The sequence below is a fragment of the Lacerta agilis genome, chromosome 8 (assembly GCF_009819535.1).
Source record: "Lacerta agilis isolate rLacAgi1 chromosome 8, rLacAgi1.pri, whole genome shotgun sequence".
Classification (NCBI taxonomy): Eukaryota; Metazoa; Chordata; class Lepidosauria; order Squamata; family Lacertidae; genus Lacerta; species Lacerta agilis.
The window spans coordinates 40,492,221-40,516,125 of NC_046319.1; the positions used below are offsets into that span (position 1 = coordinate 40,492,221).

A 23,905-nucleotide genomic window follows, 5' to 3' on the forward strand; every position below is an offset into this window, starting at 1 on the left:
TTTTAACAAGGAGAAATGTAAAGTACCACACTTGGGCAAAAAAAATGAAAGGCACAAATACAGGATGGGTGACACCTGGCTTGAGAGCAGTACATGTGAAAAGGATCTAGGAGTCTTGGTAGACCACAAACTTGACATGAGTCAACAGTGTGATGCAGCAGCTAAAAAAGCCAATGAAATTCTGGGATGCATCAATAGGAGTATAGTGTCTAGATCAAGGGAAGTAATAGTACCACTATATTCTGCTCTGGTCAGACCTCACCTGGAATACTGTGTCCAGTTCTGGGCAGCACAGTTCAAGAAAGATACTGACAAGCTGGAACGTGTCCAGAAGAGGGCAACCAAAATGGTCAAAGGCCTGGAAACAATGCCTTATGAGGAACGGCTTAGGGAGCTGGGTATGTTTAGCCTGGAGAAGAGAAGGTTAAGGGGTGATATGATAGCCATGTTCAAATATATAAAAGGATGTCATATAGAGGAGGGTGAAAGGTTGTTTTCTGCTGCTCCAGAGAAGCGGACACGGAGCAATGGATTCAAACTACAAGAAAGAAGATTCCACCTAAACATTAGGAAGAACTTCCTGACAGTGAGAGCTGTTCGACAGTGGAATTTGCTACCAAGGAGTGTGGTGGAGTCTCCTTCTTTGGAGGTCTATAAACAGAGGCTTGACAGCCATCTGTCAGGAATGCTTTGATGGTGTTTCCTGCTTGGCAGGGGGATGGACTAGATGGCCCTTGTGGTCTCTTCCAACTCTGTGATTCTATGATTCTATGATCTCCATGCCTCTGTCCCAGCCTGCCTTCAGCCAGCCTGCCAATATTCTGCCCCTCAGCTACCTATCTTCTCCTCCTCCTTGTTCCCAGAACTCCTTGTTCTAAGCTTCTATGCAAAATGACACTTTCCCCCCTGTTGGCACAACTTGCCTTCTTACGTTTTTTTTCAATCACAAACCTTTCTCTGTCCGCAGGAACCATGTCAGCTCTGTCTTGCCTAGACCCAAGGATGTTTATTTTATGTGTTGATGGCATTGTTTCATTAGCTTGCAGTCAGCTAGTCTGGGCAGGCTAGTTTGCATAGGCTAAACCCAGGAATTTCCATGTTTGGCACAGTTCATGAGAACTGCTGCAACCTGTATTTTCCCATCCATGTCCCAAATATTACCTAATGCTACCACATTGCTAATTTCTAATTCTAGATCTATAACAACCCTTCTCCCCCAGCAGTGGCGGAGTAAGGCTCCGCGGTACCCGGGGCGGCAAAGGAAACGCCCCGGGGGCGGGGCGTCGTGACATCACATTGTGACGTCATGACGCTCTGCCCCCAGGGCGTTTCCGGGGGTGCCGGCGCCGCTTCTGCAGCCCTCTTTTAAGCCGAAGAGCTCGCTTTTAAGCTCTCCGGCTCAAAAGGAGGCTGTGGAAGCGGCGATCCGATGACAGAGTGCGCCTGCGCGCGCAGGCGCACTCCGTCGTCGGGCCGTGCGCTGCCGCTCCCAGGGTGACGGAGGGAGCGGCAGCGCATGGGAATGGTGGGAGGGGCTGCCTCCTGCCACCCCCACGTGCCGCCGTTCGCTCCGTTGCCCCAGGAGCAGCAGCACCGCTCCCGGGGGGACGGAGCCAGCGGCAGCGCGTGGGGCTGACAAGCGCCGGCCCCTCCTACCACTCCCCACGCTGCCGGTCACCCCGGGAGCAGCAGCACTGCACGGACGGGGTGCTCCCTCGGCCGTGCGCTGTTGCTCCTGGGGTGACGGAGGGAGCGGCAGCGCTTGGGAATGGCGGGAGGGGCTGCCGCTTGTCACCCCCATGCGCCGCCGCTCGCTCCGGTCGCCCCAGGAGCAACAGCGCACGGCCGAGGGAGCACCCCATCCGTGCAGCGCTGCTGCTCCCGGGGTGACCGGCGTTGCCTGGGGAGTGGCGGGAGGGGCGCCGCTTGTCGCCCCCACCCGCCGCTTGTCGCCCCCACCCGCCGCTTGTGGCCCCTGTCGCCCGGGGGCGTACCGCCCCCAGCGCCCCCCCTAGCGACGCCCCTGTCCCCCAGAGTAGACTTGAAAGTATGTTTTGTCCTAGGGTGGGAACCACCAGAGTTCCTACTCGTCCCCTATATACCCCTTGTAATTATTTGTGCAAAATCTGACAATACAGGTGGCTAATCATATATAGCCCCTGAAATCACAAGAAATCCTTAAAATTTCCACAGTATATCTGGTTTTCAGTTATTCTGCCTGAGCACAAGACATATTAACTCTCTGACCTATCTTCACAACCACAGAATGTTCTCTATGGCACGCTTTGCACCTGTTCTAACCACATCAGTTATCTCCTTCACATGTTTCGAACCACAGAATGTGCTCGTATCTTCTCTGTCACAGGAAACTAAAATTTAGTATTTTAAACAAAACATTAACACATGCTCTTAGTATGCTTCTGTTTAAGACAGGCTTCCTCAACCTCGGCCCTCCAGGTGTTTTGAGACTTCAATTCCCATCATCCCTGACCACTGGTCCTGCTAGCTAGGGATCATGGGAGTTGTAAGCCAAAAACATCTGGTGGGCCAAGGTTGAGGAAGCCTGGTTTAAGGTATATAACTAATGGGCAATTTCCACTCAGGTCAAGCATCCTGAACTAAGGTATGTAATACCTAAAACAGCCCCTAAACCCCTGTAAGTATCATGTATGAGTTATTATGCTTACATCTAAGTAGCTTTCATATATGTATATATTCTAGATCTGTGGGTGCTAAATGCTTGGGTTTAATAAATTTTTAGGATTTTATTTGAACATATGTTAGGACCGGTAATAGTCAGACTCAGGTGTATTTAAGATGTGGATTAGCCACTGTTAATCTCCCTGGAATTAGCATATGTGAAGATATAATTAACCTAGGCACACTTCCGGGTTGTGTATTAGACCTTGTAACCTTAGCCAAATCAACAAGTTTTAATGAAGTCAGACAGAATTCTTGGTGAGGTGACCACCTGCGGGGATGAATCTCATTTGCAAATGTGTGGATTTCCTCCCTCTCTCAAGGGCTAACTGTGAATAAGTGTGAAAAGCTGGTCCTTTTTGAGGTAATGAGCTTTAGCACATCAAAGGAGGGGCCCTCTTCTGGGATATAAAAGAGACCAGAACTTAGGCAAGGGGACAGGAAAAGGGTTGGAGTTAAGGGTGATGCAACCAGGAAGCAGAGAGGAACCATTATTCTGAGTTGTGCCCTACAGTGCAAGATAGGCTGCAGAGAAAGAATGGTGCTGGACTCATTGTTGCTGCTACTATGGTATACGCTGGCATGTTTTGGGGTGCTGGTGCTGTGAGCCCCTCCACTGAAAGCTCCAGGTGTAAACAAACCACATATCTTAAATACATTATAGCCTCCATTGTGCCTTATTCTTGAAGGAAACACTAACCCTGGCAAGTCGCCAATGGACATAATTAAGTGGTGATTGGTGATAGCCAGGCATAAATCTTGGCTATCAAATTCACACTAGAGAGAAGAGTGAACAGGAGTTTAGTCTCTGATGCTCTGAAAAAGCCATTTTCTAAGTCAGGAGACTGAGAAGCTGTCAGCTCCTGGGATTCTGCCCCAAAGCCACGTAAGAACACTGATGGGCTTTGGGTGCACAAAAGCTTCCCTTTCTATAATTATCTTTGAAATGGTTATAATTTGCAACTGAGAGAGGTTTCTCTGTCTGCCAGTTGAAATTTACATCTGGTGTGTGAGCTACATTCTAGCTTTAAGAAGAGACAATCCTTAAAGGGCTGAAGGCAGATAAAAAAACACGCTCTAACTGTTTGAACCAACAAAGTTTTAAATGATCAAGGGAGTTCTGAGTGCTAAGAATTCATACATACACACACACACACACACACAAGTTCCATATTTCTATTTAGAAGACCAGGCAGATAGTAATCACCTTTCATAGGTCGTATAGGTAGGCTACATAAAGAGCAGCAAACAGTACACTGCCACACATCCTATGCAAGGTGTCCACATTGGGGGAAGACATATTAGATGGACATTACCTGTGGCAGGTAAAATAAGGCAGATTTTAGGGACCATGATTAAGCTAACTCATAAATAAGAAAAGTAACTAGTTTATATTTTATATATTCTAGAAAACCTAAGGCCATGCTTCATAAAACCTGGATATCAGGAAACAAAATCTCTCACACAAACTTAGTTTGATGCAGAATGTTGAAGAAGCAAACAGTCATTGGTAAATGCTGCTAGATCTTTAAGGACAGAGAAATCTGATGATCAAATTAAGAGGCTCTTAGTACAGTGAAGTGCATATAAGAATCTCTTAAGAAGGAAAAGGGAGTGTTATGCATTTTGGAAAGATATTGAGCATAAGTGTTTAGCACTTTTGACTTACATTGCTCACTTATGTTATTTACACCAAAGTACTCATAGATTAAATTACTTCTGAAGTGGAAAAGGAGTTTGGAAACTGGTTTTTTAGACTGGCAATGGACCAAGGTTAATCTGCCTTCATATTTTGTTCCTTTTTAATGAGATATAAAAGTTCAATTGTTGCCTTTGAGATTGTTTACCTGAGCACACACTTGGAGATTTAGTGTACCAGCCATAAGATGCATGCAGTTTTGGAAGTGTTCAGCCAACCATGTGAGCACTTGGCTGTTTACCAGGTAGATTACTCTGAACAGTTTGGTCCAGGGTGTTATCAATGCTTGACTTCATCAATAGGCAGTTGTTGCCCCCAGGAATAAGATAGGTGTAAGACTCCCTCCTGATGTAATGATCTGGTGGTTCAACTCCCCATCTTTGGGGGGGAATGAATCCATGCATTTAGAAGAGGCATCAGATTGGAGAGGTACTTTTTGTGGGATGTGTCAGTCAAGTCCAACGTTCCAAGAAGGACCAACTGTCATCTCTGTGTCAGTTTTGTTTGGACCGTGGAACAGTTAAGCTGCTGATGCTGATAGATGCTATGATGGAGTTGTTAAGACTCACTAATTTGTAACATATAGTTTATTTTGTAACCTAAGTATGAATCTGACAGTAAACTAGTTTGTTTTATTATCACACAGATTCATGTGTATTGTTTTTAAGAGGGATAAAAGGGATTCGCAACTAAGAAAGACTCTAACGAGTCAGCAAGCCGTTTTGCTGCTGTGAAGACCTCAGTAAGGAAATGTTTGACTCTGCAACTAAACAAAACTATATTATAAACATTCCTACACTTTTCAGGGCCAGCCCTCAATGTCCCCGCTCAACTGTAAGCAACAACAGAACAGGAGCCCATTTTGTCAGCATCTCTCTAGCCCAAAAAGGTTGTGTTGCCCCCATCTGACTCCAAACCAGAAGGTCCAGCAGAACCACTATCCCTCTTCACCATCAAGAGTCTATGGTTTGTCACCCTTTAAGTGAAGAGGTTTCTCTCACCAAAGGCAGAGTTAGCCACCCAGGTGGAGCTGCAGCTCTGTTTAACGCTCATTCTGGAATTACCTATTTCTGGAGTGACATTTTAGCCTCCAGCTTAATGCTATCTGTGTCCTGAACTCTTGCCTTGCCTCTCTTCAACTTACCTTGTATGCATTACCAGAACCCTCCCACTCACCCGTCAACATGACATGCAGGGAGTGAGGGAACACAGGATCCAGCCCTGCTGGCCAGATCCTGTTTCCTACTCCTGCTTTAACAAATCCACTCCCTATCATTCAAGCATACAAAATACATGAGAGACATTGCAGTGCAGTGGACATAATCCATCCTTGAATTACAGGTGGTGCAGAATGGGCCAGCCCCCATTACATTTTCTGACAGTCCCTTCAGCTCCTCTCTTGAGAAGGCTACACAGGACTCTGATTTGACCAAAATAGAGCTTTAGGGAGGCAGTGGAACACAGGAGTGCCTGGCGTGCTCTGGTCCATGGGGTGACAAAGAGTCGGACACAACTAAACGACTAAACAACAACAACAGGGCTTGTGCACACTCACTTCTGTTTTCCTGCATAATTTCAGCACTGGACAGAGAGTTGAACTTGGATCAAGGAATCCTGGGATTAAATGCCCACTGAGCCTTTAAGGCTAGACTCTCTTGGTGTTGACTAGTTTCCATGATTATCATGCGGATCAAAGCATGTTGTGTTGGAAGAAGAGCAGGATGCCTGCAACAGATTAACACAAAGCCTATAGCCCAGAAAACAGCCCCAAATGGTCCTTCAGCATGTGATGCAGAAGTAGGGACCATTCTGTAGCATGAACAGTATGAGGAGACAAAACTATCATAAAGGTAAAGGGACCCTTGACCATTAGGTCCAGTCATGTCCAACTCTAGGATTGTGGCGCTCATCTCACGCTACTGGCCGAGGGAGCCGGCATACAGCTTCCAGGTCATGTGGCCAGCATGACAAAGCCGCTTCTGGCGAACCAGAGCAGTGCACGGAAACGCCGTTTACCTTCCCGCTGGAGCAGTACCTATTTATCTACTTGCACTTTGACATGCTTTTGAACTGCTATGTGAGCAGGAGCTGGGACCGAGCAACGGGAGCTCACCCCATCGCGGGGATTCGAACTGCCGACCTTCTGATCAGCAAGCCCTAGGCTCTGTGGTTTAACCCACAGCGCCACCCGCGTCAAAACTATCATACCCAGGTGTTGAAGATATATAAGAAGAACAACCTCTGCCAAGCTGGTGCCCTGCTGGTGCATGGCTCTGCTGATTGGGGCTGCTGCAAGCTGGAGTCCAAACTATCTGGAAGAAGAAGATCATACAGTACTAGAAAAACTGAATGTCCTCCAAGAGGCTAATGATTTAAAATGTATACCCCAGCAACTGCAGTTTATGAAACAGCAAGGTGTACACTGCAAGGTGCCTTAGTGGTTTGTGTGCATTATGTGTACATGCACCAGAGATGTGATGCATTGACTCCCCACTCCAGTCAAAACAAACAAACAAACAATTGAAACACAAAATAAGACATAAAACTAAAAGCTAACTGCAGTCTTGGATAATGAAAAGAGACTATGGATGCAATTTTATAACCACTTGCTGAGGCATAACTTAAGCATCATTGAACTCAGTAGGACTTGCTTCTCAGCGGACGTGTGCAAGATTCTGCTGCTAATCTACTTTCTACTTTCGTCATAATTACAGGTATAAAATGCCAATGTTTGCCTTTAAGATTGGTGGTTTGAACGGTGTTGCTATGGCCACCAGTGGAGTGGCAAATATTTAATCATGTGTGTGTAGTAGGGTTTTACAGGACTGGTGAAAGATGGTTGGATTTAGCCTTCTTTTGAGAAACGTGTGACACAGGCTACCCCACTTTCTTAGATTTAGAATCAATGGGGACAATTACCCAGACTTCACTCTTCACATCCTAACAGAACAAGAGGGGGGGGGAGAAGAGAAGAGAAGAGAAGAGAAGAGAAGAAAAGAAAAGAAAAGAAAAGAAAAGAAAAGAAAAGAAAAGAAAAGAAAAGAAAAGAAAAGAAAAGAAAAGAAAAGAAAAGAAAAGAAAGTTGTCTTGTTCCAGGATATGTAAGGTACTATTTAAATTCTAAAGAAATGAGCCTAGAGACATATTTTAAAGAAAGGACAGATAGAGTCTGATTGTTTCATTGAAATATTTGACAGTGACCTAGCAATGGCACCAAAAATACAGAAAACTGTCAAAAGATAGCCAAAAGCTTCTCTCTGAGTTAACTTTGCAACTATTTCTAGTAAAAAAAATAAATCTCAAAATAGAAATTAAATATGACTTATCTTTGGAAGAAAAAGTGACAGAACTCACAGGAAAGATAAAAGAACTAAAACAGCTTCTGAAGCATTTAATATGCTCATGAAGTCTAAAAAAGCCATTTTTAAAAAAATGGAAGAGGCTATACATTAAATAGATGCCCAGCTTGAGTAACTGGAAAACAGATCTGAGACCAAATTTGAAGGCCAGATCGGATGAAGAAGGTCTGGAGAAACAAAATATGATGGGCTTTCCAGCAGATTGGTTCTCTAAACAATTCCCTGAAATTGATCTCCCTGTAGATCAAATTGAACATACCCATTGAGCCCAAGCCCAAAAGCCTAAAGAAGGATTTCCCACATAGGACATAATCATTCATTCACAAACAGTGCTATAAAGGAACATCTTGAAAGTGACTAGGCAAATTGACCAGATAAAGCTGAAGGGGACATAGATTGAACTTTACCAAAACTTGAAGCCTGTGTCTGAAAAAAAGACATCCACTGTATTTCTGCCCAGCTAAACACAGTGAGGCTAACATCAGATACAAATGTGGATTTCCTTTTATGCTGTGGTCTTCCGTGACACATGCTGCTGAGAACAAGATGCAGGCTGCAGATATTTTTGACTGGAGACTTAACACTCCAAAAGACAAGAAAAGAAAAAGAAACGTGAAATGAAAACTGAAAATTGCAATTCCCTTGTTAGAATCAGCTGTTAAAATATACCTTGTTATTTTGGACTAATTCTTGTATTCTCTGCTGAGCTTTGGTCTGCAAAATGGCAGTTTTATTTATTGTAATATATATTGTTTACTGTTTGTAGGCTGAGCGGGAGGTTGCCTCTGGTCTCTAGTTACGAAGGTTTCTCTGTTTACTTCTTTTTATTCCTGTTAACAGGATCTCTCTCTACTACATTTAGGGAACCTTCACCAATTCATCTTAAAAAATGTTTTGCCTCCAGGTTGTGCTGTTGTAAAATGGTGATCTCTTAAACAGTGAGGTGTGGAGATGGTGAGGAGCAAAGGAGCAGAGGGTGGTGGTTTAGATATGATTGTTAACTGTCCATTTGTTCAGGGTGTGTGGTATCAAAATGAGTTATGAACCATTTTATATACTTGGCTATAACATAGATTTAATCACACAAATTATCTCTAGCACACAACAACTTTTAAAATATGAATTGAAGCTAAAGATCGGAAAGATTAAATTGATTGGTTACAATGACGTCATTGTATAAGATAAAAATGTTTAGTGTAAGGGGGTGGGGTTCACTGATTAAAAGAAGGCACATTTTGAGTCTTATTTCTAAAAACAAAAAACAACCAAGCCATATATACTTTTCTTATATGAAACCCATTGTGAAAACGTCACGTTAACAAGAAGATACTGTTTGCCCTCTGGAAGGTTGCTGAGATGGGAATGTCCTCCTTGTTCCGAAAAAGTTTCCCCACCCACATTCTAAACAGTTAAGAGCCATTTGACAATGGATGCAACCTACTCCCAAAGGAGGCGAATGAGCTCAAGATTATTGGAGATCTTCAAACAAATCCCCATTGGCTGCATCAAGCAGGATGTTGGATCATATTGCCTTCCATTAGAAGATGCTTCCCCCTACTTTTTGCTTATGCACACATGGGTTGCTTAAAACAGTGAGATTATTTGGGGGCTTGGGGGGGGCTTGCTGTGTTTCAAGTTGCATTTGCACACTGCTGTCCAGTGAGGTGGCTGGTATGTCTTCACTTACCTATTGGGAGGTGTTGCCGGGGAGGGAAAACCAAACTCCTATTCAGTAAGCTGTCATCTACACACCTGCAACGGACGTCCCAAATGTACACACCTTAACTTCAAAGTAGATGTAGGTTACAGTTTCAAATTGGATTTTTGTTGGGGGGAAGCAGGCCTTTTTGGGGGGGGCAAAACCTGAGTTTGCTATGTATTTTTATTGATTTTTATTGATTGGAGGGCAGCTACACCCCCCCCCCCGGCACACACCCATTGGCTACGCCCATGGAAGCTTGTTTGAGGGAATACACACTGAACAGAAATATATCTCACAAACTTACAGGGGGAAAGATAATGATTGTGTACAACTTCAAACACCAGCAGTGGGAGCAGGTTAGAGCCCAGGTAAACAGCAACAGTCTTAGATGATATATTGGCATGAGCAGCTGTTTTGCCCATACTGGGCCTACAGAATAACACAGGAAACTATCTTAAAGTGAGTCAGACTGTTTCTCCTTCCAGCTCAGTATTGTCTACACTGACTGGCAGCAGCGGTTCTCCAGGATTTCGGAGAGGTTCTCTCCCAGCCATACACGAGGATGCCGGGGATTGAACGTGGGTCCTTCTGTATGCAAAGCAGATGCTCTGCCACTGAGGCAGACCTTCCGCAAAGTGCAGAGCACCCCTTCTTTTACACTGTTATAAAAAATCACAGTCATCAGGCTGCGAGGAAAGGCTCAAGTTCCCGCAAGCGGCCACATGTGGGCGGTGTGTGGCGGGTAGAGAAGGCGTGAAGGGTGTTGTCCCACAGGCAAGTTTTCTGTCGGAGGCAGTCCCGGGACGGCGTGCAGCAGATGCTCATGGAGGGCTTGGGAGCGCGCAGCGTCTTGCTGACCGGAGCCAACCGAGGTATCGGCCTGGAGCTGGTTCGCCAGCTCCTGGATATGCCCAACCCGCCGCAGTGGCTCTTTGCCTGTAGCCGGTCTCCGGACGGGGAGCGCGGGCAGGTGAGAGGCTCAAGCCCCAACATGGGCTTCTTGGGAGCCGCTTCTTTGAGGACGGAGGAGGGTTCTCGGAAGCAAGTCCCGCTTTGGTCCCTGGGGCAGCATTGCAGCCTTAGTCGCTGGGAAGCCCCATTGAACTGAGCAGGGTTTATTTCCGAGCAAACGGGTGGAGATTGGGGCTGGTCGGGTGACTGGGAATTGAGGGAAGGAGGAAGAGCAGCACTTTCTGGGAATCAAAGCCTAGGAGCCCGGAAGTTATTTTGCACTACAGTAGTTAATTGCTGTCGCGTGTTAGGTAGGAACTTTCACCCCAAAAACGTGTTAAAGCAAGGCGAAGGAAATCATTACTCATTGTGTTTATTTAAACTCCTAGGTTAGCTAAAAGCTCAAGAATTGGGGTATAAAGTAAATTATCAGTTTTCTTGAGCAGAAAACTGGAGATGAACCTTGTACCTTGAATTATCAGTTTCACTAATGCAGCACTGACATGAGACTTTGATTGAATGCATTTATATCAAGGACAGTGGCCAAGAAACAGCCAGGGTGGAGAGCACTTTTAGTCTGACATCCTTTATACACATACACTTCACCAATGTGTAAGTCTCATCTAACTTAATGAGGCTTTCTTTGGAGTAAGATGTGCATACAACTGCACTGTTAGTAGACCATGGTTTTATAATCTTCACCATAGTTCATTAGCATCCATATATATATATATATATATATATATATATATATATATATATATATCAGCTCTTGGTAAGTAATTGTATTATACTGAGAAAACAGGCAGTAAAGACAGTACTGAGCTAGATAATGATCAGTCTCACTTCTGGTCTCACATGTATAGCATCATTAAAGGCAAATCTGTAATGAAACAAGGTGTGAAATCATTAAGAGTTGGTTATCCACAAATCATTTTTATGTCAACGTTAATCTAAAATTGTCTTGACCTCCCAGCTGCCGATGCAAAATAAATTACCATATTCATGATCAATATTTTATTTGAATGCAAAAGATTGCTATGCCTGCCAGTCTTCCAATCCTGTCAGAGCACTTGGACCCACTTCAAGAAGAACCAGTAGGGATAGAACAAGTCTAAACATGTTTTAATTCCCACTTATTCCAATGAGTGCTTAAATGTGGCTGGATCATGCCCAGTATTTCTTTTTTAAAATAATAATAATAATAATAATAATAATAATAATAATAATAATAATATCCTGGAGTAATATTGCATACTCCAACAGCAGCCTTCCTGATATAGTTTTACTTCTTAATATTTATTGTTCTGCTCTTTATGTCTTTTCAGGAACTGAGGAAATTGGCTTCCAGTCATCCAAACCTTGTGATGGTGAAGTTGGGTATGCCTTCTCTTCCACTTACCTTTTAGCCTTCATACAGCCAGCATATGTTCATGGGACTCTCTCATTTTCACTCCTCTCCCTTCTTTTGCAGCAAACCCTTCTGCATCATTCCATCTTCTCCCCAAAGGCTGGAGGAAATAGCCTCTTGGTTTGGATCCTGGTAGCTAGAGATCTGTGCCCTATTTCTTCAGCCATTTGCATCTTAGCTAGAATATGGCATTGGCTGCTATAGAGGGAGGAAGTTTAATGCAGTTCCTCCCTCTGCACATTTGTTGTTTTTCATAATTCTGTTACCTAGTGTCATGGGTACAGTGGCTACTTCAGAAGTGCAGGGTCCCATCACAATAGTCACAATCGTGCCCCCTCAGTGCCATAAACCCCTTCTATAATTACCCCAAACTTCATATATTAGAACAAGAGGTTTTAACCTGCTGCTGCAAAACACCAGGTATCATTCTTGATTTTTAAAAAGATAAACTCACTGATATAGGCTAATCAGTGAAGAGATAATAACTCCTTCTCACGAAATCTTTTACAAAGCTGAAGACAAGTGTAAGTAAAGAGTGCATTATGATTCTACATAGCATTAAATAAGGGCACTGTTCTGCATATGATTCAATAAGCAATACCATCTACCAAATTCCAGGCTCCTTTAAAAATGTAGAATATTGCCCATACAGGAAGACAGACGAGTTTATGTACTATATACAGGAGTTTGCATTTTCAAGAGTTTCAAGGGATGTTGAAAAAGCATATTTTTCTTGCCAGTCTGTTACTAACAGCGCACGGGTCTCACTCTGACTAACAATGTATTGATCTTCCCTCAAATAAGGATGATGATCCTGATTGCAAGCAGATTACTGTTGCTTCACTTTTCCTGACAATAAACTCCAAGAAGCCAATGGCTTGTGCTTCATTGTCCAACAAAGGATATAGAGTTGTCACCAACTAAGTTTTACCCTTTTAAATTAATGAAGCTAAGTTAGCAATGTCTATTAATTTCAGTGGATTTTGCCAAATGAACAAAAAACAAAAACAAAAAAACCCCATTCGGTTACAATGGTTTTGCCCATAACAGAATCTATAATCTTATAGGGGCAAAATAGGTAATTTGCTCTCTTGGCCAAAAAAGAAGCCTCAATGGTGTTTTCCTGCAGTGTTCCAACAAAAAGTCTGTGTCTCCACCTTTTCATTTTTACTTTATTTGAAAGCATATTTGTAGTTACTAATATAAGTGGGTTCATGAACACTGTGTGCTTTATGTTAATGGGTTTGGTTTATACTAATAATGGTTTTGTGTTGCATAGATGTGAATTAGAGATAGAGGTGTGAGGTTTAGTTGATTATTCTAAAGCAGGGCCTCCAATGTGTTGCCCTCTGAATACTGTAGTACTCTCAATTCCCAAAGCACAGCCAGTTGTCAGGGATGATGGGAGTTGTGCTGTCCAGGTGTTGCTGGAATACCACATGGGCCACTCTTGTTCTAAAATGCATTTGTTAAGGTGTTTTTTTAAATATTTAAAGACCATTTCCAAATTCCTTTTAATGTATCATTCTGTGTAGTTCAGGTTACCTCCTGAAGAGGATAATCAAGTTGGGCATTAACAACTACAATGAACTTTTCGGGAGTGCTTTGAGAACCATTCTTTCTTTTGTATTGCTGTAGCTGAAGTCCATACATTGTCCCTGCATTTTGTAGGTGGAGTTAGAATGGTCAGAATTGCTCCCAGTGCTCCTCAACTCCTTCCTGCTTCTAACCATCTCTTTTGCTTCTGCTTTTGCAGATGCTACAAATCCTGCGAGCATTACGGAAGCTGCAGCATTTGTTGGGGACCACCTGAAAGACACAGGGCTGAATTTGCTAATAAACAATGCTGGCATTTTGAAAGGCATGACGCTAGACACTGTGAGCGAGGAAGACATGGAAGATGTATACAAGACTAATGTGACTGGGCCATTGCTAGTGAGCAAGGTACAGGTGCTTGGAGGTGCAATTGGCAGGCTTGGAGCAGTCAAATGATTCACTTCATCTGATGCACTAAGTGTCCTTTGCAGATAAATATATCCTGGGGTTTGTGTGGGGAGTGTAAACAGTTGGGTCAAAAGATCACTAAAAGTAAGAAATGCATGCTACATCAGTTAGGTATATCTGAAATATATGTAAAATAAGCATAATGACCATTCACAATAGCACTTATTTGTTGCTATGCAAACATCATAACCATGCTAACAGGGATGCTGTCAGGGTCAGGCCTTGAGGCTCCAGACAGCAGAATGAACAGCAGGGACCCCAAATGCAGTGGGACTGGCTTACCATATTTTGAAGCAAGTGTAGTAATGCACATTGCCATCCCCTTACATTAAGTCTGGGGTCTAAAACTAGCAAACTGCAGCATTCAAGTTGGCAGTAGAGTGTCCAGGTAGTCAAAGTACTCTTCACTGGTTTCTGAATGTAAAGACATGTATGCTTCCTGAAAATTCTGGTAGGAGGGGCCACCACTGACATACTGAATCCACTGCCTAATGAAGGAGTCTCCACAAATCTCAAATATGCTGGAGCCACAGTGGCACGAGAACTGCTGCTGGCTGAACCACACAAAAAGTTAGCATCAAGCTCCTCGGCCTGCAGGTGCTCCGTCTCCCTTTTCCAAATTCTGCGTGTGTAACACGTCGTGCAAACTGAGAAGTTTATGTCACCTGACTTTGATTTGAATTAGTGAAGATGAAGTGTTGCTGGGAATAAAATGGCAGAATAGTGCACTGTCTAGACAACGGTGTCCCATCTTTTCTGGGCACAAGAAGGAGGTAGAACAAAATGGGGGGAGGAATCATTAACAATGGCTTGAACTCTTTGGGGGGAGGAGGATGGGGTAAAAATGGCATTACTTATAGTACAAGTGTAGATTGTTACATGAGAATAAATACATAAGGCAAATGAAGTGGGCACTCAGTTTTCCTGGATTATTTTCTCTCTTCCTCTCTTTCCAGGCTTTCCTGCCTCTATTACGGAAGGCAGCCCAAGGAAGTTCGCAGAAGGGGCTGAGCTGCAGCAAGGCAGCTATTGTCAACATCTCCTCTCTATTAGGCTGTATTGAGTTAGTCCCCGCAACCTATTCCAAGCCTGTAATTGCCTACCGCTGCAGCAAGGTAGGTGACATTTCTTGCACCCAAGTAATAGGTTGGCTGCCCTGCTACTGGGCACACTCCCTATCCAAACAAGTGGCTGTATCTAAGGGAGCTCACTGTCCTAGTTTTCTTTTGCAAATATAGGACACTGGGCCACATCACATTCTATTGATGTGAATTTTAAGAAGCGCAGGTTTGCAAATACAAGTCAGAATTATCAGGGAAGTATGATTTGCAGCAGCTTCCCGCAGAGGAAGCCCAGGTGGTACTGCTGATGTTCCACAACAAAAGAGACGGTGGCTTTAACCTTTCCTTTTTTTTTTAACAGTTTCTTTATTGTTTTGCATCTTAAAAACAAATAAACAACAACAAAACTAGACACATAAATGAACAAAAAATAAATACACTTTTGTCATATTATGTGGTTTGCTGACTAGCTTAAACTCTGCCGAGTTTTTTGACTTCCCTCCACCTCTACATTAGTTTTCCAAGATACCTCATTCATTCGCTTTTCTTTAATTTTATCTGATTAAATCCTTCAAAATATTTCTTCTAAATTTTCCTTTTTCCCTTCTGCTGTTTTGCAAGAGTTTTCGTCACACCTGTAAGTGAATTACACATTTCTATTGTCTTTTAAATATTCTAGGAATTTACACCAATCCACATCTATCTGCTGATCTCTCTGATTTCTTATTCTACTTGTTAATTTAGCCATTTCTAAATATTCCAATAGCTTCCTTCTCCACTCTTCTACCTTTGGTAAATTTGGTGTTTTCCAATTCTGGGCTAGCAGGATTCTTGCTGCGGTGGTTGCGTATAGGAAAAATCTTTGATCTCTCTTTTTGATTTCATTTCCCACCATCCCCAGCAAGAAAGCTTCCGGTTTTTTTGGAAATGTGTATTGGAATATTTTTTTTAGCTCATTATATATGATCTCCCAAAATGTTTTAACTTTTCCACATGCCCACCACATATGGTAGAATTCTCCATCTTTTTTATCACACTTCCAACACCTCTTATTATTTTTCCTGTACATTTTTGCTAATTTCACTGGAGTTAGATACCAGCGATACATCATTTTCATGATGTTTTCTTTTAATAACGTACAAGCAGTGAATTTTAAATGGTGGTTCCATAATTTCTCCCACGTTTCCATCTGGATGTTATGTCCTACATCTATAGCCCATTTAATCATAACTTCTTTTATTTCCTCGTCTTTTGTGTACCACTCCACCAAATAGTTATACATTTTGGATAACAGTTTCTCGCCTCCCTCCAGTATTTCCACCTGAAATTTAGATTTCTTTTTGTCGAAATTTCCCTTTCTTTTCTCTTCATTAAATAAATTATATACTTGAAAGTATTGAATCCAACCTGTAAATTTATCTGCCACTTGCTGAAAAGGTCTAATTTTCCATCCTTTCTCTGTATCTACTAGCAGTTCTTCATATGTTATCCAGTTGTCTTCGGTGTTGATTTTTTTTAACGTCAAAATTTCCGTTGGGGATAACCATCTGGGAGTTTTCCTTTCTAATAAGCTTTTATACCTCTCCCACACCTCATATAGTGGCTTTCTAAACACATGAGTTAAAAATTCTTTGTGAACTTTTACTTTATTTTGCCACAAATATGAGTGCCACCCGTATCTGTTGTTAAATCCCTCCAGATCCAAAATTTCTTTATTTTTTAGTAACATCCACTCCCTAATCCAAATCAAGCATGACGCCTCATAATATATTTTCAAATCAGGCAGTCCAAAACCGCCTCTCTCCTTTTTGTCCACCAATAGTTTATGTTTTATCCTGGGCGGTTTTCCCTGCCAGACAAATTTTGATAATGTTTTTTGCCATTCCCTGATTTGGCTTGTCCCTTTAACCACGGGTAGCATTTGGAAGAGAAATAATACTCTTGGTAGAATATTCATTTTTATACTTGCTATCCTTCCCCAAAAGGACAACTTTAATCTGTTCCATGTTTCTAAATCTTTTTTGATTTCTCTCCATATCGGGACATAATTGTCTCCAAACAGATTTATGTTTTTTGGAGTGAGCCAAATTCCCAAATACTTAATCTTCTTAGTTGCCATAATGCCATATACTTCTTGCAACTCTTCAATCTCCTCCTTGCTCAAGTTCTTTGTTAGCATTTTGGTTTTCCCTTTATTTATCTTAAGACCAGCCAATCTCCCAAATTCTTCTATCACCTTCAACAATTTCTCCATACTCCTTTGTGGTTCCTCCAATGTAATCACAAGGTCGTCGGCAAACGCCTTTAGTTTAAATTCTCTCTTCCCGATTTTTATTCCTTTGATATCTTTTTCTCCTCTTATTTTATTTGCCAGGATCTCTAAAACCAAAATAAATATAAGTGGGGATATGGGGCAACCTTGTCTTGTCCCCTTTGTTATCTTGACATCCTCTGTTAATGCACTATTACTAATTAATTTTGCTGATTGGTCCGAATAGATGGCTTTAATTCCATTTATAAACTTTTCCCCAAATTCCATCTTTCCTAATATCTTTAACATAAATTGCCAAGAGACGTTGTCGAACGCCTTTTCTGCATCAATAAAAATCAGGGTCGCCTTTTTATCTATTTTTAGGTCCAAATATTCAATCAAGTCCACTATTATTCTTATATTATTTTTCATTTGGCGGCCGGGTAAAAAGCCAGTTTGGTCGTTGTGTATCAGCTTATTTAATGTTTTCTTTAATCTTTGAGCTAAGATATCCGTAAATAATTTATAATCAAGATTTAACAACGAAATTGGCCGGTAGTTTTTAACATTTGTCAAATCGGTATCTTGTTTTGGGATCACCGTAATAAATGCCTCCTTCCATGAATCTGGGATTCGTCCATTCATTAGAGTCTTATTCATTACTTCCAGCATAGCAGGTATCAAGTGTGGTGCTAGATCTTTATAATATTTTGCCGTTAGGCCATCGGGGCCCGGAGCTTTTCCAATTTTTAGTTTTTTAATTGCTTCCTTCAATTCTTCCTCCGTTATTTCTGCATCTAATTGCTCTTGGTCTTCTTTTGATATTTTCTTTGGTTTATTATCTTCTAAATATAAATCCATTTCCTCTTCTTCCTCGATTCCCCTTTTGTAAAGTTCACCGTAAAATTCTTGAAATGCTTGTTTAATTTCTTTTGGGTTTTCGGTCAATTTATCTTTCCATTTGATTTTATTTATAATATTCTGATTTAATCTCCTTTTTAACTGCCACGCTAATAATTTCCCAGTCTTATTAGCGTACTCAAAGTTCTTTTGTTTCAACCATTTTAATTTCCACTCTAATTCTTGATTTATTAACGCATCAAATTGAATTTGTAACATTTTTATATCTTGCTTTAATTCTTGATCTTTCGGTTTCTTTACCAGTTGTTTTTCCTTGTCCTCCAGCTCTTTTATAATTTCCTTCTTTTTCTTTTCTCTCTCCTTCTTTCTAATGATATTTTGCGATGTCAAAAAGCCCCTCATTACCGCCTTACTGGCGTCCCACACCACATTTGAATCCGTTCCTTTATTAGCATTTAATTCAAAATATTCTGCTATTGCTCTTTTTGCTCTATCCACCACCTTTTGGTCATAAAACAGACTCTCATCCATTTTCCATCTTCTCCTGACACCTTCTCCTTTCATCTCCATATATATAGCATTATGGTCAGACATGGTTCTTGGTTGGATTTCAACCTTATTTACTCTTAGCATTACAGCATTTGATACCCAGATGTAATCAATTCTACTTGAACTCTGGTTAGGCTCCGAATAGTATGTATATTGTTTTATATTTGGGTGTTTCTCCCTCCAGGCATCTCTTAAACTTAAGTTTTCTACTAATGTGAAGAATGACTTTGGTAATTTGCCTTCATTGGAACCTAGTCTCCTTATTGTTCTATCCAATATTGGGGCCACAACACCATTTAGGTCTCCCAAAAGAATAATTCTTTGGTCCAAATATTCCGTCAGGCTATCCTCTAATTTTTTATAAAATTTTGATTTTTTTTTTTGTTTGGTGCGTATATTCCCACCAGCAGGATTTTTTCGCCTTGCCAGATAATTTGTACCATCACCACTCTTCCCTCTTCGTCCTTAAAAATCAGCTTAGGTTCCAGTTTTTGTTTTACATAAAATACCACCCCACGTTTTTTCTTTTGATCTGCCGTTACAAAGTCCAAGCCTAACCTCTTATTTATCAAAACTCTCTTATGTTTTTTTGAAATATGGGTTTCTTGCAAACATACAATGTCCAAATTTTTCTTAATCAAAACGTGTTCTACTTTATTTCTTTTGTATTTATTGTTTAAACCGTTTACATTCCATGACTCAATTCTTAGAGTCATGTCCTTGAGAAAATTTCTCGTTAAAACTACTTAAGTATTTACACTGTCTTCCTTCGCTTGTTCCTCGCTTTCTTCTTCTTCCTTCTCCTCCTGGTCACTTTCCTCTTCTTCTTCTCCTTCTTCCTGTTCTTGTTCCTCTTCCTCTTTTTCTTCTCCTCCCACTGCTCCTTCTTCCGGTATCTCCAATTCCTCCTTGCTTTTCTTCTTTTCCTTCTTTTCTCCCTCTAATCCTAGCTCTTTCGGGTATCTTCTCGTAAATTTCTTCAGCTCCTGCTCATTTCTTATCTTGAACCTTTTATTTTTTAAATAAAAAGTCAATCCTTCCGGGAATTCCCACCTGAAGCTTATTCCTTTTTTGTTTAGAATTCCTGCTAACAGGCGGTATGGATCTCTTTTTTGTAAAAATCTCGTTGGGATTTCTTTATAGATAAAGATTTCCCTTCCGCCAATTATTAATTTCTGGGTGTGACTTAATCTCAAAATTTCATTTCTTATATCCAATGAATTAAACATCACCAGGCAATCTCCTGGTAGTTTCTTTGCTCTGGCCTTAACCGATTTCACTCCTATTCTAAAAGCATTTAGAATAGAGTATTCCAAATTTTCTTGTTTTACATCCAGCCATCTTGCTAATTCTGTCACCAGCCTTTGCCTGATGTTCTCATTTGCTTCCACAGGGATTCCCCGGAATTTAAGATTCAATTGTTTTTGTCTGAGTTCGAGCAAAGCTAACTTATCCAACATTTCCTCCTGTACCTTATTCACATCCACCACTTCCTCTTTTACCTTCTCTGTCTCTTTCTTTGATTGATTTACCTCTTTTTGTATTCTCTTAACTGTGCTTTCTATTGTTTTGGACTTCGTTGATAACTCTTTCACTTGTTCTGTTAACTCTCCTACCACCTTATCAAATTTCTGATCCATTGACTCTTTTAAGTCTTCCAACCTTTTTTCAATGTTCAATTCACTTTGCCTTATTTCCTTTTTAATCTCTGTTAATAGCCCCTCCCACTCTTTTCCTTCCTCCTGTTTCGAAGTCCTTCTTTCAGTTGGAGTTGCACTTCCTTTATGCCCTTTCATCCTGCTATTTATATCTATTATTTATTATTCCTGTACTTATTCTTTTCCCCACCAGGGGGCTTTCTTTTGCACAACTCCGTTCTTATACTTTTTAGTGCAACCACTTTCCCCCCCTATAGATGGCGCTTCTCTACGCTATACAATATACAGTAGGGTGAGCCCTCCCACACCGTTACTTTCAGTTTCTTTGTTCTCACAAACCCTCCGCTACTTTCGCTTTCTTTGTTTCAACCAGGCTTCCCTTTTCGATATTATGTTTCCAAAATACAGTCTCCGCGCTCTAATTCCGAGGTTTTATCAATCAAAGTCAGAGTCCCAAATCCAACCTAGCAGTCCAGGAGTTCTTACCAGTCACAGTTCGTTTTTTTAAAATGAAAAGAAAGCGATGATCCAAACCTGCAAAGAAAGATCCCCCCCCCAAAAAGCCGGCCCTTTGTCCACGCAGCTCCTTAGCTTCTTAACTTCTCTCAGCCTCCGATTCTTTCCGCCCCCGTTCTCACTCGGTCTTTCAGGTCGCCCGGAGGTTAGCTGCTAGTTTTATATTTTTCAAAGTCCGCCAGTCTTTTCAAAGTCCGCCAGTCTTTTCTGATAATCCTCAGCCGATGTTTGTAATCCACGAGGCTGATGCCTCCCCTCCTAAGTCCTCCGCTCGTCCGTCTAGTACTTTTGTATAGGGGGTTTTCTTTCCAGCAAGGAAAAACTTTATAGACAGATTTTTTCCTCAATACGCTATTTCAGGGGGTTCTCAACATGCTCTCTCACAGTCTCTACAGACCAGTCCGCCCCTCGTTGTCTCTCAACCAAATCGGGGCCCCTCTTGTCTCCTCCGCTTTAGCCTTTGTTTAAAAGCCCGATACCAAACAGATGACTAAGCGAGAAGGAAACTTTCGTTCTTCTCCTCCCCCTCTACGAGATCTCCGCAGCCTTTTATAACTTAAACTTTAAATGTCACTGTCCGTTTTGATCTTCACAACCCCCCGGCTCCGATGGTAACTTACCGAGGAGTTTTTTAGAGTCTTTTCTCACTTTCACAGGAACGTCGTCTTTAGTTCATCTTGCGCAGTTTTTCCGAGCGCCATTTTCACGCTAATGTAGAGACGGACTCCCTCTTTACGCCTCTTACATTTGTCCCGATCACCAAAGTGCCGAATGCCAAACTATAACTGCGGGTTTCCAAACACCCACCGAACTCTTTATTTCTCCGATCTTACTGTTTTGGAAGCGGGCTGCTTTTCATCTGGAGCTCGAGGCTTCGCGTCGTTAGGAGGGTACGATGTCCCCGTCTTGTGTCTGCCCTCCGCTCCCTTCTCCAAAGTCCTTTTTTCCAAAAAACCCTGGCTTTGGGAGCACAGCAAATGACACCGCCGGGTGCACTGAACTTCAAGGTAGCCCCCCTTGAAGTAGTTGGGTCCGCACAGCCTTTGCTCGACCCCCTTTCCTCCTAATTACGCTCGGGGACCCCAGAAGGGTTTCTCCGCGCTCCTCACGATGGCCGCAGCTCCACCGGAAGTCGGCTTTAACCTTTCCATGGTGATGTTCACTACCCACTTTCTTTCTCTTTCCCTTTCAGGCTGCTCTCAACATGCTGACAATGTGCCAGTCTCTGACTTACAAAGAGGATGGGATTTTGTGTACAGCAGTTCACCCAGGGTGGGTGAAGACAGACATGGGCACCCAGGAGGTGGGTGCCAATTTTTGGGAGGAGCTCCTTTAAAAGATAGTTAAATAACATAAGCAAAACTATTGAAGATTGTTAGACACCCGCACCCCCAAGAAGTATGCACAAGGTGTGTTACTTTCACATAAGAGAGGCAGTTGTCTAAATTACTGGGAGAAGAACAACCTTTTTAGGGTGCATTCCCTTGATGCAAACTGGTTAAGGACTAGAAACAGCAGAGGCAAGACTAAACTTTTTTTTTTAAGCCAATCTCTCTCTCTCTCTCTCTCTCACACACACACACACATGCACACTCATACTGTAGCAGATGACTCAAAGGTCATACCATGGAGTATGGCAGCTAGAGGGTCTTTTCCAAGGAGACTGCTCTAGCTGAGCTGATACATTCCATGGTGGAGCCTCTGAGCTCATGTATGCACCTGCCAGGCAGTCTCTCTCTTCATTGCCTCACAGAGGAAAAGGAGAGATAGTGCAGGTAGGTTGTTTTCCACAGCAGAAAGACCAGCAGGCAGGAAAGTGTGAGCTTGTTTGTCATGGCAGAAGAGGCAAGTGAAGTCAAGGGCTTACATGTGGTGGGATCTAAGGTAAGAGACAGTGGGCTGATGGAATGGTAATGCAGACCAGGTCTGGCTCACAGATTGGTGGCTCCCCATCCCTGCTGTAGGCTAGATTGGCCAGATTTGGCAATTTTCATGGGCCGCTCTGTTCTCCATTGTGGTCCAGGAGCCACAAGTGTATTTTCCCACCCTTACAGACCTTGTGAGTGAGGTTCTGTGATAAAAGCTGCACCATTTATCATGATACATACATTATCAAATATATGCAGAGCATTTTGTACAAAACTCAGAGACACTCAACATTAAACCCTGATTCAGTGTTGAAGGGGGCAGAGTTAGGGTCAAGTTCTCAACACAGAAAAAGTGTGCCCAAAGGACTCTTAGTGGGCAATGTTGTCAAAGGCTGGCAAGAGGTCGGCACTTTGTTGGGAGTGAGCAGGCCCTCAGCCAGGCAAGGCCTTTTCCAGTGAGACTAGCTGCTTAACCTCTTACAGCCAGATTGGTCGTTGGGGTCAGACAACTGAGAGCAAAATCTGGTGCTATAAATGTTTAAATGAATGAATGAATGAATGAATGAATGATTCCTTCACAACCAACATGTAGGCGGATAAATCCAGCTGTCCACAAAGAAGAGCCATTGGCTGTGCTTCTCACTGCTGTTTGTCTCTTGCAGGCTGTCATGACTGTTGATGAGAGTGTGCGAGGGATTCTCCAGGTGCTTCCTAACCTCGTTGATGAGCACAATGGCACTTTAGTTGACTGGAAGGGCAAGAAACTACCTTGGTGAATGTACTGAGTCTCTAGTAGAAACTGCACTGCCCTCTGACCTCATGAGTATGGTTCCCTCCATAGGTGAGTGGGAACTAGTGTTAACATAGTGGTGCCTATGTATCTGCTATGCTGAATTGTTGATATTTGTTCACAAATAAATACAACTATTGAAGTTTTCCTGGCTTCTCCTGCTTCTTTTTCTTAGGGCAGACCTGTTGTTACGTTTCCTCACACCCTTCCCAAACCCATGGGATACTACAGTAGAGGCTTTTCTACAGATCAGTAACAGCCTGAGAGTTAGAGAAGGTGACATTCTGTTTCCAAGACAGATGCTCAGATCATTCAATAAATACTGGGAAGGCAGCATCACTCAAGTGCCAGAATCACTTTGTAGACCTGATGCTGATATTCATTGCTAACGCAGGAGCAATCTTACCACAAGCTTTGTTCCTGGGCCTAATTTTCACTCTGCTTACTTCATCACTTTAGAGTAAGTTGGCTTAACATCTGTTCCAGGAAAATTGATAGAATGTATCAATAAAGGAAAATCTACTA

The 23,905-nt window shown here is 42.2% G+C and overlaps 1 protein-coding gene across 1 annotated transcript; it reads left to right on the top strand.

The window, feature by feature from the left end:
- Positions 1-10,242: 10,242 nt before the first annotated feature.
- Positions 10,243-23,525, top strand: LOC117052151 (C-factor-like). Its single transcript, XM_033158922.1, has 6 exons — positions 10,243-10,430; positions 11,740-11,791; positions 13,579-13,766; positions 14,783-14,941; positions 21,915-22,025; positions 23,253-23,525. The coding sequence occupies exons 1-6, from the start codon at positions 10,278-10,280 to the stop codon at positions 23,364-23,366; spliced, it is 777 nt and encodes a 258-aa protein (XP_033014813.1). The 5' UTR covers positions 10,243-10,277; the 3' UTR covers positions 23,367-23,525.
- Positions 23,526-23,905: the final 380 nt, after the last annotated feature.

What these genes read in the sequence shown, in the direction of transcription:
- LOC117052151 (XM_033158922.1), top strand. Translation starts at nt 10,278, where the DNA reads ATGCTCATGGAGGGCTTGGGAGCGCGCAGCGTCTTGCTGACCGGAGCC. An exon ending in GGCCATTGCTAGTGAGCAAG is followed by an intron (nt 13,767 to 14,782) that starts GTACAGGTGCTT and finishes CTCTCTTTCCAG; the next exon opens with GCTTTCCTGCCTCTATTACG. An exon ending in CAGACATGGGCACCCAGGAG is followed by an intron (nt 22,026 to 23,252) that starts GTGGGTGCCAAT and finishes TGTCTCTTGCAG; the next exon opens with GCTGTCATGACTGTTGATGA.